This window comes from Chiloscyllium plagiosum, unplaced genomic scaffold (genome assembly GCF_037043375.1).
Source record: "Chiloscyllium plagiosum isolate Xiang-an unplaced genomic scaffold, Cpla_swu_hap1 HiC_scaffold_19, whole genome shotgun sequence".
In the NCBI taxonomy this organism is placed as follows: domain Eukaryota; kingdom Metazoa; phylum Chordata; class Chondrichthyes; order Orectolobiformes; family Hemiscylliidae; genus Chiloscyllium; species Chiloscyllium plagiosum.
The window spans coordinates 28440134-28454360 of NW_028270157.1; the positions used below are offsets into that span (position 1 = coordinate 28440134).

The 14227-nt window shown below is 38.8% G+C and overlaps 1 protein-coding gene and 1 long non-coding RNA gene across 3 annotated transcripts in view; one reads left to right on the top strand and one right to left on the bottom strand.

The window, feature by feature from the left end:
• Positions 1 to 2375: 2375 nt before the first annotated feature.
• LOC148146742 (uncharacterized) lies at positions 2376 to 8057 on the bottom strand. 2 transcript variants are annotated; one of them, XR_015760419.1, is made up of 3 exons: positions 7915 to 8057; positions 6215 to 6319; positions 2376 to 5617 (listed from the first exon to the last, which is right to left on the bottom strand). It is a non-coding gene; the product is annotated as an uncharacterized LOC148146742 (long non-coding RNA). The 2 variants fall into 2 exon arrangements; XR_015760418.1 differs by lacking the exon at positions 7915 to 8057 and adding an exon at positions 6777 to 6933.
• Positions 8058 to 8658: 601 nt separating this feature from the next.
• The window catches only part of hmga2 (high mobility group AT-hook 2), a 161231-nt gene continuing 155662 nt past the window's right edge, over positions 8659 to 14227 (top strand). Inside the window, exons 1-3 of the mRNA XM_043709651.2 lie at positions 8659 to 8881; positions 10675 to 10761; positions 13529 to 13579. Of these exons, the coding sequence (XP_043565586.2) occupies positions 8777 to 8881; positions 10675 to 10761; positions 13529 to 13579 (243 nt within the window). The 5' untranslated portion in view covers positions 8659 to 8776. The remainder of the gene's footprint in view (positions 8882 to 10674; positions 10762 to 13528; positions 13580 to 14227) is intronic.

A 14227-nucleotide genomic window follows, 5' to 3' on the forward strand; every position in this document is an offset into this window, starting at 1 on the left:
CTAACATTTTTGTGCAATTGTGCACCTAAAATGACTTGCCATTTGCAGGGAAGTTTCAGTGTAAAGCTATTGGATTCTGTTCACAAGAACAGATTCTGCAACGTTTTCAATTGTTTACATCAGGCCATGTATTCTGAGAACATTTGCTAAGATACTTTATCTTTGAATATCTGTTTTGAAGTGTTATCAAAAGGTGACAATAAGTTGTTTTTACTATTTCTTCAAAGCATTTAAAGCATAAAAGCTGCTAGAATTTCACTAGTTAATAAAGATGTTTTCTTGATTAATCATTAATTCATGTCTTTAATTTATTTGTGTTTGACAGAAAAGATATTCTCAGATCCCTGTCGCTGCCAGAAATAGGAATTTCCACAAGTTATGTAATCACTACCCACTGCAACCCCACCCTCTCCCCAGCATCCAGATATGCTGTTTCAATCTAATAGACATTGGATTGGATTAAGCCTGATAACTCAGTTGTAGAGAATAAGATTAGATTCCCAACAGTACACCGACACTCCGAAGAGTAACCCACCCAGACCCATTTCCCTCTGACTAATGCACTTAACACTATGGGCAATTTAGCATGGCCAATTCACCTGACCTGCACATCTTTGGACTGTGGGAGGAAACCAGAGCATCCGGAGGAAACCCACGCAGACATGGGGAAAACGTGCAAACTCCACACAGACAGTCGCCCAAGGCTGGAATCGAACCTGGGTCCCTGGTGCTGTGAGGCAGCAGTGCTAACTCCTGAGCAACCGTGCTGCCCACTAACTTAATCATTCCTATCATAAATTATTTAATAAATGCTTTCTAATTCAGAAACACTGTTGAAAAGATAGGTCTTATCACTATATATTCAAAGCTACAAAAGGTAGCACCAATATAGTTGTAAACTATATTCTCCCATTATAGTGCTTTTACAAAACACATTTCCTAAGGTATTGAATATAATAAACAGTTGTAAATTTAGAATGATCAGTTGCAATCAAAGACACCACAGGCTAAAGAGGCAGAAAATTATACCTGGTCTAACATCCCAAATTAGCATAAATGAAAATTACCAGTTCATTCACTCTTGCCACGAACTAATGAAAAGTAGAACTTAACATTAAGGGAGGCAAAATAATTATTTTCTCATCTTTTTTATGAGATTGAAAAATTGAATTCCCTGAAAATAATCTATCTGAAAGGATACTGCCATATTTCTAAGCAAAAACTTCAACTCTCGATTTAGTGTACTTTGCTGTGGAACCCTAAGAATCAATTACTGTTCCTAAACTTTAAAACTGAAAAATGTGTTGCTGGAAAAGCGCAGCAGGTCAGGCAGCATCAAAGGAGCAGGATAATCGATGTTTCAGGCATAAGCCCTTCTTCAGGAAAGAAGATGGGCTTATGCCCGAAACATTGATTCTCCTGCTCCTTTGATGCTGCCTGACCTGCTGCGCTTTTCCAGCAACATATTTTTCAGCTCTGATCTCCAGCATCTGCAGTCCTCACTTTCTAAACTTAGTCAATTTAGAAATCGCAGGCTTTTATTGCTGAGCTTTTTGTTATCTAAAATTAAGTGCTTACACAGGTTATTTATTTATCATGTTTTTAGCTTCATAATTGGTGTAACAATGTTTATACATTGTGAACTATGCAACCGTTCAAACTGGATAGTTAGATTTTCACAGCTTAGATAATTGTATTACTTGGTGAGCAAACTTGCATTCAGTCTCTGACAAGTTTCTATGACACTGACGTTTTGCAATTTACATACAGTCAGTTCTGCTATAATGCGGTCGTTGCATTCTTGTTCAATTCCATGCTATAAGAAAATCATGTAACAGCAGCACCATTTAAACTAATGGGGCCGGAATCACATTATAACCAATACACACTTTAAAGCTTGGCGCTTTGGAAACAGTGTCCTCAATTCATCAATTGTGTTATAGTGAATTTGTGTTAACAGAACGCGCATTATAGCAGAATGATCTCTATTGGTCTCTTTAGTTGTGAACTAAAATCTGTGGTCTCATCAATCTTTTCTGAAGTATAGTCACTTGCGATGACCACAGGGAGAAAATAGAAAGTTGCAATGCATAAGATATATAAGGAAAAGGCTTTAAAATTGTTTAATAAACCAAAACCAACTGTAGGAGAGGATTAAGTAATTGGAGTTTCATATTTTTTCTCACTTAAAAAAGAGTAACATAATTGTTTTATCTTATTGCTTTCTCCTCCTTATCACTTTTTACCTTGTTTCAAAAGGCCAGAAATAATTATCAAAAATGCTTAAGAAATGTTTCGATATATAAAATAGAAAGCTCTACAAATAAACCCAAAAGTATCCAATTTGTTTTCAATAATATGAAAGAGTGTGAAAATTCCATTTGATTGAACCATTTTAATCTGTCGTATTGGCTGATGTGCACTTACAAATAAACACAACCATTTTCATCTTGATTCTGCAATGTTTTATATTATCAGCTTCATAGTACGAATTTAACAATGGGAATATCTATGCCTCTCCAGAAATATGCAGTGTAAACTGTCCTATTTTGGGTTCACACAGCTATTCAATGTTCAAATTGTAATAGTGTAACTACAGATATTCTTCAATAGAATATTTTTTCCATGTGCCTACCACTAACAAAATGTGGTGACTGGCAAGCACTGAATAATATTCTTCAACAGCTACTATAAAAATCTAAAGATGTGTGTCTATATTATGTTGCAGAGTGATGACCATGCAAACAATGTTATTATTTTGATAATTAAAATGCTCAGATTCAAGAAAATAAATATGGGTACATGGTCATTCTCATGTCTGTTGATGCAGCAGCTGATTCTCTGTATTTGTCAGCACAAACAAGCGATGTACAAAATAGTTCTTTGCAGACAGCAGCAAAATAATTAGACAACATAAAGTGCCTTACATTCAAATATCTGAGGTTTACATTAACGCTAGCCCAGCTATTTAAAGGAAACATAAATGCAATTTGCACTTTTACAGCACGTTCAATTCAATAGTGCTTAATGGTGTCAAGGTGGGGGAGAGAACACAATCCAAACATGGGTGCACAGAACAATTATGCAAAGATATAACCATGAGATCAAATTTTACAGGGTTTGCAAATTTAGGAGAGATGGAGCAAAACATTTCATTTGAGAAACACATTTAACAGCGCAATACCAAAAAGATCACAATGAAGCAGAAGAAAAAGGTATACTTGTAGGCCAGTTTCAGAAAACCAAATGCTGTAGCCTGAAACACACAGCATGAGACAAAATGATTATGAATGAGATTGCAAATCGGGATAAAGTTCTAAAGTGTTGGGAATAGTAATGATGAAAGATCCGGGCACAGCATGAATGAAAACAACATAATCTTGGAGAAAGTGATGTGTGATGGAGCTGGAGAAAACAAAGAAATCGAATCTAGAGGTAATGATGGGATTGATGAGAATTCCAATTGGGAAAGGCGTAAGGACAGTCAAAAGCATGTGGTATTGCTAAGCCAGAAATAGACCTTCTAGATGTAAGGTAAGATGTGGGATTTAAATATGTGCACTGGATTACAGAGGTCTCTGGCACTGGATTACAGAGGTCTCTGGTATTGTATCCCATTAAGTTCAACCTGAGCCAGCAGCTGAGATGGGTGATTGGAATTGCAGCCATTAGGAACTGAGCAGAGTTACTAGGACTTCTTGGAGTTATGGCAGAGAAATATAAATGGGTTATCTATTTGTTGTCTAATCGCGAGTTGAACAAGAGTTGTGGAATTAAGGGTAACTAGCTGAGTTGCTACAGGAAACTTTGTAACACTCAGCGCTCACTCACAGGTTATTCCTTTACCCACATTTGCAATACAAAATCACATTCATTCACTGTCAATTTGAGCAAACTGGAAATGATGCTGCATTCACATGCGTGTCTATCCTAATTCAATGCTTTTACCGGATCATATCAAGTTACCAGTCAATCACTATAATTTTGTCAAGTTAGAGTATGACTGGGGATTGCTAGTTATTAGTTTCGCCAATCTTTTATTAGTATTTCTGCCATTGTAATGTACCTGTTCAAATCATTTATATTATACCCTAGAAACCACCAGCCAAAGGGAGCTGCACTCCAATCAAATTAAGAAATGTGTTTCCCTCACTTACACCAGTAATGTAACTTTGAGTTACATGGAAATTGACAACAAATTCAAGTATGAGGCTGCAAAGTATACAGGGGATAGAGAACAAGTCTATGAATTCGATTTGCACGGGGCAATTTATTTACACAGCAGAAACCCACATTAAAATCCATGTTCAAATGCAATAATTTTCCTCCATGTTTGACAGCAATAGGTTTATAAAATAGGAAACATTTACACCGTTTTGTTTTATTTTTCTTACTTTCAGAATACTCACAATGCAAACTCTGTTTGAAATAAAGGAATTCATTTAACTTTTTTTAAGAAAACAGACTTAGGCAGAAAACGAGCTTCCCCAATTTCTATTCAGTTAACATAAATATTCACTTAAATGGAACTGACCCTACTACTATGGTTAATTATAAAGGGCAGCAATTGCAGCACAAGAAGATACGTGTGCATGCACAATAAACTGTACCTACAGGAAAAGCTATCTATAGATTGATTGATATAGGTATTGATATTAAAAAAGGATCTTTGCAAAATAAACTGAAAAGCAGTCCGGTTACATGTCTAATTACAGGCAATCTTTGAGCATATTAAAGGTGAACAATTCATTTGGCGAATTTTTCAAGCCAATTTCACAATTACAAAAAAAAATCGCTACTGGAGCATTTTTCCTTCCCTTTCTCCTGAGTCCCGAAAAGATCTTTAAGAAACGGGAACTCTCAAAACAACAAGAGCATTATTAGACATACTAAGGTTTTTGTCCACGGCCTTCTCTCCAGGGACTCTGAAAAAATGTCTTTGTAGCAATACATTATGATTTTAAAAACATACCACGTGGAGGTTTTTTTTGCAAAGGAAGCCGAGCCGTATTGAAAGAATGGTATATTTATTGGTTGTTGATGGTTTTAACATGCACAAAGTTCTGCAAAGGAGGGGGTTACTAATTACGATTATTAATTTTAATTCAATTTCGAAATGATTATGGCCATAAAAACACATCGCCATCAGACATCAATGTTTTCGTTTTGAAAAAGAAGTCCAAAGTTGCATTTTCCGTACTGTTATTAAAATTCACACCATCCATTGGCGAAATGAAAAATGAATAACAATGTCAATTTGAAACGGGCAATCTTAATCGAGCACGGTAGTTGCTGGGTAACTTTAAAAAATTAAAAATGGATTAATGAAAACGTGCATGTATATAAATCACTCCATTACGATGAGGAAATATAAGAAATTGAAGCAAGGAAGAAGGAGAATGGGGGGGGGGGGGAACGTTCAGTATGGGTTTGTTTACGAACAAATAAGTTAGTTGACAATGCAAACAAAAAGTTCAGGGTTAGAAGTTCCATCTGAGCGACAATTTTCTCGAACACGTTGGCTCCTCCCTGGCTCTCGGGTAATGTGTGTAGATGGTCCCATTGTGCTTTGTGTAAATCCGTGTGTGGTTTCTTTTGTTCATCCCTCGGGTTGTTTCTTCATCAGATAAAAACAAAATGCTTCAGACTACCATTGACGGAAATAAAAGCAGGCACACTTGCAACTTTAAAAAAAACAGTGCCCCTCATCCCTGGTCCAATAGCATCCTCCCCACCCCAGCAAATACACACACCACCCATTCACTTCCCCAATGCGTCTGCAGATTTGCACCCGAGAGAGAACCACGTTTGTATGTTTACAGATAAATTCTTAGGCTAATTGTAAGCGCGAGGAGCTAAACTGTGCCTTTGTCTTTGTTTCTACCATGAGGTAAAACGTGTTCCAGGTCAGCAACGTGCTTTGAAGACTGGGGGATGGGGGCAAGCCGTTACAGTACCAGCTGAGAGGCCAAGACTTTGTGAATGAGTGAGATTTGATTGAGAAAAGAAGTGGCTTTTTTGTTTGCAATGATATTTTAAAAATCGGGAATTGGATGTCTAGAAAAGAAAACTGCTTATATGTGTGTATGATAGCATACACACACATATATACGTGTGAAAGAGCTTAATAATATAATGTTAAAATCCTTCAGGAATTACGTGTAACGCCAAACATTTTTTTTGAGGTGTGTTAGGGTGGGGGAAGGTTGCTTACCATTGGTGTGGTCCCATCTTTCAGTGTCTATGCCTGTGGTACACCATGCTTCCAAATCCTCCTTCCCCCTGTTACACAGCCTATGCTGACATTCCCTCGGCATCCCTACGGAGCGAAAACACAGGATATAAACACATTTAATGTGACAGCATACTCCACCATCCCTGACAGAAATGAAGGCAACAACCCACCACTCTCGGGCAGCCGCCCAACTTCAGGGTTTTAAACTGTGGCTTAACTCCCACTCTCAATTCCCCCATCCCACCCCCCCAAATCAACTGTTCATTTCCAGCAGTCATGTTGCAAACTGCGGATTCATTTCGAAACCCCATTGACCACCAGGCAATAGATCACACTTCTAAAAGTTTGTATTTCCATACCCAGGTAATTTGGATTTAACTAATCAGAGCGATCAAACAGGGATAGGGAGTCATTTAATGCGTCAGTGGTAAGGGCGGAGGTGAACTGAAGCTTCCCCACCGAAACACTCCAATTGCAAATATTTTTATTTCCGAACTGGGGAGAACACACACACATATATATATATATATATATGGATTACCCATTGTCGTTTTCCCGAGCCCTACATGCCTGAGGTTGCAATCGGTCTTCTTTCAGGAATTTGTGTTTTTTTTAGCACTTCCTGCAGTAATTTACGGCAATGACTATTGATTAGGTTTTTTTTTAGCATGATCATTTCATTCGTTTCAAGACCTGACGCCATGCAGTCTACAGGGGGAGGAGTCCACAGCAGACGGGCGGGCAAACTTTCCCGTCCTGCATCTTGGGGGTCCCCATTGCTGGGTTTTTTTGTGAATGAAGTTGATCTGCGAATGACAGATTAACCGCGTAGATGTGTTTTTTTTTGGGGGGGGGTAGGTTGGCACTGCAGTTTCTTTTCAAAGTTACTTAACCTTTCTTTTTAAAAAAAACTTGCTGCTCTCTCAGCCGAGTGCAAATTGCGAAACGCGTTTACTTTTTGCAACAATCAACGCGTAAAGTTCACATACTGTAAACTTGTTCCTGTCTCCCCCCCAATACCACCACTACCCAGCACAGAAATTCATGTCTCTCTCTCTCTCTCTCTCCCTATTGTGTGGCAGACAAGAGAGGACAGGGAGAAATCTAAATTCCTTGTTCAGAACTGACTCGGCGATCGTGGGAAACTGCCTGCACGTAAAGCAGGGAATTCTTTGTCACTGTTGTTCCTCTGTAATTGATCTCACTTTATGTCGTTGAGCGGCGCACATCAAAGGCGCGCTTGGCTGTTGGAGGTCGAGAAAGCACATGCAGCTTCTACGGAGAGGCGCACACTGCAAGCGAAGATGTTCCTTGCTCTTGTGCAAGCTGTGTGTGCGCTTAATCGTTCAAAATAATCCACCAACCCCTGTTGCAATTCGGAATCTTACATCTTGCTCGTGAAAGTAGTATCTTAAAGACATCTTTTATTTAAAAATACACAGCAAAGGGGGGGGGGGAAGAGTGAAATTAGCAGATTTCTCAGTGTAAAATGTGGACCATTTATTTTTGCCAATTTCCTATACCAAGCTGGTTTTAAATTGGGAGAGAGAGAGACGCTTCTTCACCACCACCCCCCACATTTGCCCTTTGTACAGCGATTAGCAGGGCCCAGTGCTGACTTACTCAGCAGCAGACTACAATGAAGTGGGGGGAGGGAGTTGCAGTTCGGCTACCGATACCTTCATGGATGAGGTGCTCCGCTATGCCTCAGAGAGAAAGTGGGAGCACCTCGTAAGCACTCCTAGCCTCGGAATGTTGCTGTGTTGCTCACACGGTGTGTATTGAAATAACCTGCTGGATTCCAGCCATTCACAGGAAGCTTTATTACTGAGTGCCCGAGTCTGAGACACGTGAGCTCCCTTGACTGCAGGCTCTACCCCCCCCCCCCACCAAAGTCCTAATGTTTTATCTGGCTCTTGTCCGAGCCGATCGTTTCGTTTTCTTCATCCCCCAGCCCCCTCCCCTTCTCAACCCCACCGTCCCCTCCCCCAAACATTTCCCTGCTTTTCTATTCCAACCACGGGGAAAGGTGTTTTTTTTAAAAAACTCATTCTCATTTCGAGGGCTGGACGGGAATTATAGCCCCTAGTAATTCCTTTCCTTTAATTGAAACTCTTCCACACCGGCTGCGCGCTCTCTCTCTCCCCTCCGTGTGTTGGTTTATATAAAGTATGGTCATTATTTGTAAACTTGGCAGCAAACTATAGTACACCTATTTCATTGCCGGTAGATTATAACTGGCTCGGTTCATTCCTAACTCCCATTCAAATTACAACGACAGAAGGGTATTTAAAAGAAACAAAAGCCCCAACAGCGGTACCCACCTCAAGAACGAGCGCATCTTTTTCGTAGCATCCTGGACTTTGTTGCCCTAGTTTATTCCCCCCATCTCACCCCCCCCCCCCCCCCCCCCCCCCATCATTCCCTGCCTCCATTTCTTTTTTTTTGCCTCCTCCTCATCACATTCAACAGCAGGACGTCCGGTGTTTCTGCTTCTTGGTGTTAACCTGTTGGAAAGAGCCAGGAGTGTCAGAAGCCACAATGAGTACAGGAGGTGAAGGACCGAGCCAGTCATCGACTCCCCCGGAACAACCTGCAGAGACACCGCAGAAGAGAGGTCGGGGAAGACCCAAGAAACAGCAGCAAGTCAGTATCATGCGTTTATTTCGTTTTCGGTAAACTAAATTTTTATTTTAACTGAATGGGACAATTTAGGTTTTTGTGCGTTGGGTTGTGTGTGCTGTTTGTAAACTGCCACCCTCTTGTATTCACAATCCTGTGGCTTCAGTAAATGCTGCTCAGCCTGCTGGAAGCCAGTGTTAGCGATGGGGACGCTCAGTGATGGGAGGTTCGGAAGCGCTTTCAAACAATGATCTCCGGGTGACGGTAACGTTAAACGCTGCCAGTGATATCAATAATAGAACACAGCGTTCAAAAGGGGTTGCAATAAACTGAATGATACTCGGTTACCGGAGCTATCTGTCGCATATTCGCGGCTTCCAAGACTTCTGGGACTCCCGGCTATTTCGTTTGTGTTTTTTAAGTTGCACCCATTTAAAAAATGTGATCCGAAAATCCCGCCTAATTTGATGTCTTGTGGGACACACACTCGCCCTCCCTCCCTCTCTCTCTCTCTCTACGTGGCTGCAGTAAAGGTTTATTTTCCCATAGTTTTGATGAAAATCTCCAGCACTGTGCGCTGTTTAAAAATCCCTGCATTGTTCCAGCGTTGAAAAGTGCATGAGATTATCATCCCCCCCCCCCCCCCCCCCAAAATTCTGGTCACTTTCAGGACCGTAGTAATGGACGTTATGTAATGTAAATGCGGTAATTCCAGATTATCTACAAAACAGAGGCGCTTTCTCTCCCCCCCCCCCCCCCATACAGTGTTGGGCACAGTCATTGCTATTTGCTCATGCATCACTCTGTGCAAGTGAAATAACTGATTTTGCACGCGTCCGAATTGATTCAGTGATCCCAAATTTTTTGCCTCTTTCTTGCTTTATATTCTAAGCAAGACATCCTACAAGGCTATTTAATAATATGGTGTGTGCCCGGATCATGAATCTGCGGGGCAGTGGTTTATTTAAAAAGCAAACAAATATCTGCACAGACTTTTCCTTCCGTTTGGATTTGACACGTTCGCTTTTTATTAAATGTCTCCGAATGGTTGAAAATACAGCTTGCCAAGCGCACAAGTTTGTGTTACTCCCCCCCCCCCCCCTCCTCCAAGATTTGGGAATCGAAGTTGAAACGCGCTTGTTTCGAGACATGGTTATTTAAGAACCTGAGCCCATTCAACCAGCAAGTTTTTCATTGGATCTGTTTGCTAAAAGTTTGAATGTCTTCAGTTTGAATGGCGATTGCCTGTTGACTCTGGATATCCCCCCCCCCCCCCCAACACTATTAGTTTGGTAAATGGTCACAGCACATCATTCAGTTTTCAAAAGAACGCACGTTGTTAGAAAATTTGGAGTGGATTTCAATGAACCTAAAAACAATAACTTTCCCCCTCACAAGCTTTAAACGATTAAAAGTTTGCCATATTTGGTCAAGTCCAGTGCATATTGTATGCCGGTCGCATCTATTTTGCCAATAATACAATTAGACTTCTTAAATTGCAATTGGTATAGTGAAGATTCATAATAACAACAAGGGCTTCAGAAAGTCAAATGATACTTTGGGATTACTAAAACTTTGGGAAAACTTTTTTAAAAAAGTTATCAGCTAAAAATGACCCAGTATCTCATTCAATATTTTCCAAAATGATAACATGATTCCAATAAATCCAAGCAAACTGCAGAATGTCACCAAGACCCAACTTTATACATTGAGCTTGAGGTTCTGTTTGTGCACTTTTTCTAAAGAATTTAATGCATTGAAGTCTAAAGTTCCGTAAATCTGCCCTTAACTGGTCACTGTTCCATATTAAATTATAGGAACCGACTGGACCACCTACGCCTAAACGACCGAGGGGAAGACCAAAAGGAAGCAAAAACAAGGGTCCCTCCAAAGCAGCTCAAAAGGTGAGATTAACGTGGAAACATTTCTGAACATTAACCGCACTTAGAAGACGACTTCACAAACTAGTTCAATCATTCATCAGAATCCAGTTTACAAATGAGTTCCATCATTCATCCCGATTATCAGAGGATTTACACCATTTTAGTCATTTGTGTTGTTTGAATCACATTTCCTGCTGTGTCAGAGTAGAGTCCAGGTTTAAAGTGTTGAGACCATGACCGCTTCCTATAGGAAGGATCATTTTCTGCTTTAGTCTGAGGAAGTTAAGTAGTTTTGAGAAGGAGAGACTTTTCTCTTGTTATATTTTACCGTAGAATGTGTAGTACTAATTATCAACATTTAATGATGCCATCATACTTAATTCCATCTGAAGAAACCTCTGACTTATCGTTGCTTGACCTATGCTTTTGTCTTAAAATTTCAATATGTTGAATCGCTATTATCAAATGTTAATGAGCAATATTTTGTGGTTTTTCTACACATATGTTTGGCACTTTATTAAATTTAAATTTGGGCATGGCTAGGTTGAAAACAATGATTATTTGAACATTCAAAAAAACCTCTAATTCTGTTCTTTATCGATTTGAAATGTTAGCAGAATAAAAGTTAAAGTTCTCAGTACTCAATTTATTGCAAAATCCATGTGGTGCATATTGACGAGCAGTTCTATGGCAACAAATATTTGCCAAAGTTTGTTTTAATGTTAACAGAAATGTTATAATTGCGCAAAATTTATTCTGAGTTTGAGGGAAAAATATAGATCAGAAGAGTTTTGATCAAGAGTACTAAGATTAAATTTGTGCTTTTCCAAAATAGACTTGTTAATTCCAAAAATCATAAGAGCATGTTCATCTCGTTAAATATTGACATGGAAGTAAAGTTCTGCAAACTTTGGGGGTTGATGATGGTTTTTGATTGTTTTGTTTGAAGCTTTTTAAGATAAAACAGGTGTGCAAATTTTCTAATACACTGAAAATCTCTTGCAACTATGGTCAATGTTTGGCTAATTCATCCTGAAAATGTTATTCCATTGATGTCTACATAAAACTCCTGTCCCCAGAAATTAGGACGCCTGAAGAGTTCTTCAGATTGAGTCTTCTCTTGAAATACTTAAAGTTTATAAATTAAAAGAGCAAAATGGGGTATTGATCTGTATGTCTCATTGTGACAATTCCTATAAGTGAAATGGAAAAGTGGGAAATTTCAAAGAAAGCTTAGAGAAATCTCGTTTTTGAGACTTTGTCCATTAGGGTATATGCTTTAAAAAACATTTATTAGGAGACCTGTAGTATAAAACATGACAAGAATTTGACAGCAATACATTAACTACAACACTGATTTTTCTGAAATGTGTCATTCTTGTGTTACCTTTGCTGATAAAAGGCTATTACAGTGATTAGTTTAATAATTAAAAGATAAAAGGAATAACTGAAATTAGGCGCTGTATTGGAAGATATTGTGATTGTTTTTTTTTGCTTTTGGTTTTCTAGATTAGAAATTTGGCACAATGTTCTTTTGGTTAAGCATCACCTTTTAAAAATGATAACAATAGCAAATAACTTCCAAACCGAATAAAATAAAAGGCAGAGTTAAAAATTTCAAAAGCTGAAATATTGAAAATTATTTTTGTCCTATAATGTTTTCAAGTCCATTTTTCTTTAACACTGTATTTAATAACTCAACTCAAGTTCTTCCCTTTGATTTTTGACCACCTTGGTAAAATTTAAATCCATGTACCGCTCTGATGGTATTACATAATCTCTGCAATAGCTATCTGTCCTGTACATCATCAATTAATCCCTCGACCTGAACCTTTGACACAGTCTATCTTGATGTCTAACAGTATCATTTTGAAAGGTCAGATATCTTTTCCAGGGTTTATATTTGTTACACTTACGTTATTACTCAACAAAGGATGGGTGCCTAAGGAATACTTTATATCCATTAAATTATTTAAACAGGCCTTGTCTTGTTAATTGCCTTCAACTGCACAGGTCTAATTTCCTTTGCGCCCAACATAGCAACATACAAAAGTACAGCTCAAAGCTCCACCTTTCTTGGTTCAGCTCCCATATCAATTGTCTCCTTATTTCAAGTACTTTAATAACCCTGGAGTTCAGGTAACTTGCAAATCCAAATGTTAATTGTCAATAATTTAAGTTGAGACTTGTTTCGAAGATCCATATTTTTGTAGACATCTTTGGGTTGGACTGTGAAAATTAATCACTAGCTGAATTTATCTTATTAACTTACTGACTATAAGAATGATAATTTGGGGCCAATGATTTTTTTCCTCCTTAATTTTAAAAGTAAAATTACTTCTGAGCAATTTAGCCTATTGCATAATAAAAGACATTGGATGCAATTTCAACTAACGTTTCACCCCTCTTTGATCAGCAATACAACATTTTTTAGTGTACAGTGTATACGTTTTAGTGTACAGTGTATAAATACAGCATCAAGTGTGCCTTGTTGCATAGGGGGTCTGTGTGTTGTTTGTGCCTGAAAATAGCTCAAAAGTAGACTGTAAACATAGTTACTGTAGGAAATGAGTTATTATACAGTTCCTTTTCTTTTGCTAAATTTAGTGGCCTGATCAATTAATAAGCCATTTGTTAGGAATTGGTGAAATTGAGTTGTGAGCGCACACAAGTTTAATAGAATAATCAAAAGTTTTATGTTTATAATAAAGACATGTCAACTTATGTATGAGATTGTGTTAGGACTTCAGAATATGGAGGTAACATAGTTTTCCAATTCTTTTGTTAGAAAGCTGAGTCCTCTGGTGAGAAACGACCTAGGGGTAGACCTAGAAAATGGGTAAGTGCCCCTTTTTTTCATGTATCGCATTAGTGTTGAACTACTTTTCCTTCTCTCTATATATTTTCCCCTGAATGCAGAGGCATTGATTTCCATCAAAGAACCCTCTTAGTACATTGCTCAACTGTTCCATTTTTCATATGAGTTTAGTTGTATATTGGACTGGAGATACATCACCACTGAACTCCATACTGCCCTTCACAAATGTCCCTGCATTTACATTTCCAGCTAGGATCATCGAATATTAATCAACCATGAGTGATTGTGCTGGCTTAGAGAAGGGAAAATGGGAAAAAAAGTCATGCCCATGTTGATAGTCCACTTGAGATCAACTGATACAGTACAAGAGTCGAGTGTGTGGTGCTGGAAAAGCACAGCAGATCAGGCAGCATCCGAGAAGTAGGAGGATCTATGTTTCAGACAAAACCCAAAACGTAGATCCTCCTGCTCCTCAGATGCTGCCTGCCCTGCTGTGCTTTTCCAGCACCACACACTTGACTCTAATCTCCAGCGTCTGCAATCTTCACTTTTGCCTGATACAGTACGGAGTTGAGGCTACATTTGCCTTTTCTGTGGTTTGTGTACTTCAGTTATCTGTTCCCTTCAGGTACTTTCAAAAGAATCTTGCAAAATCAAAGCTCTTTACTT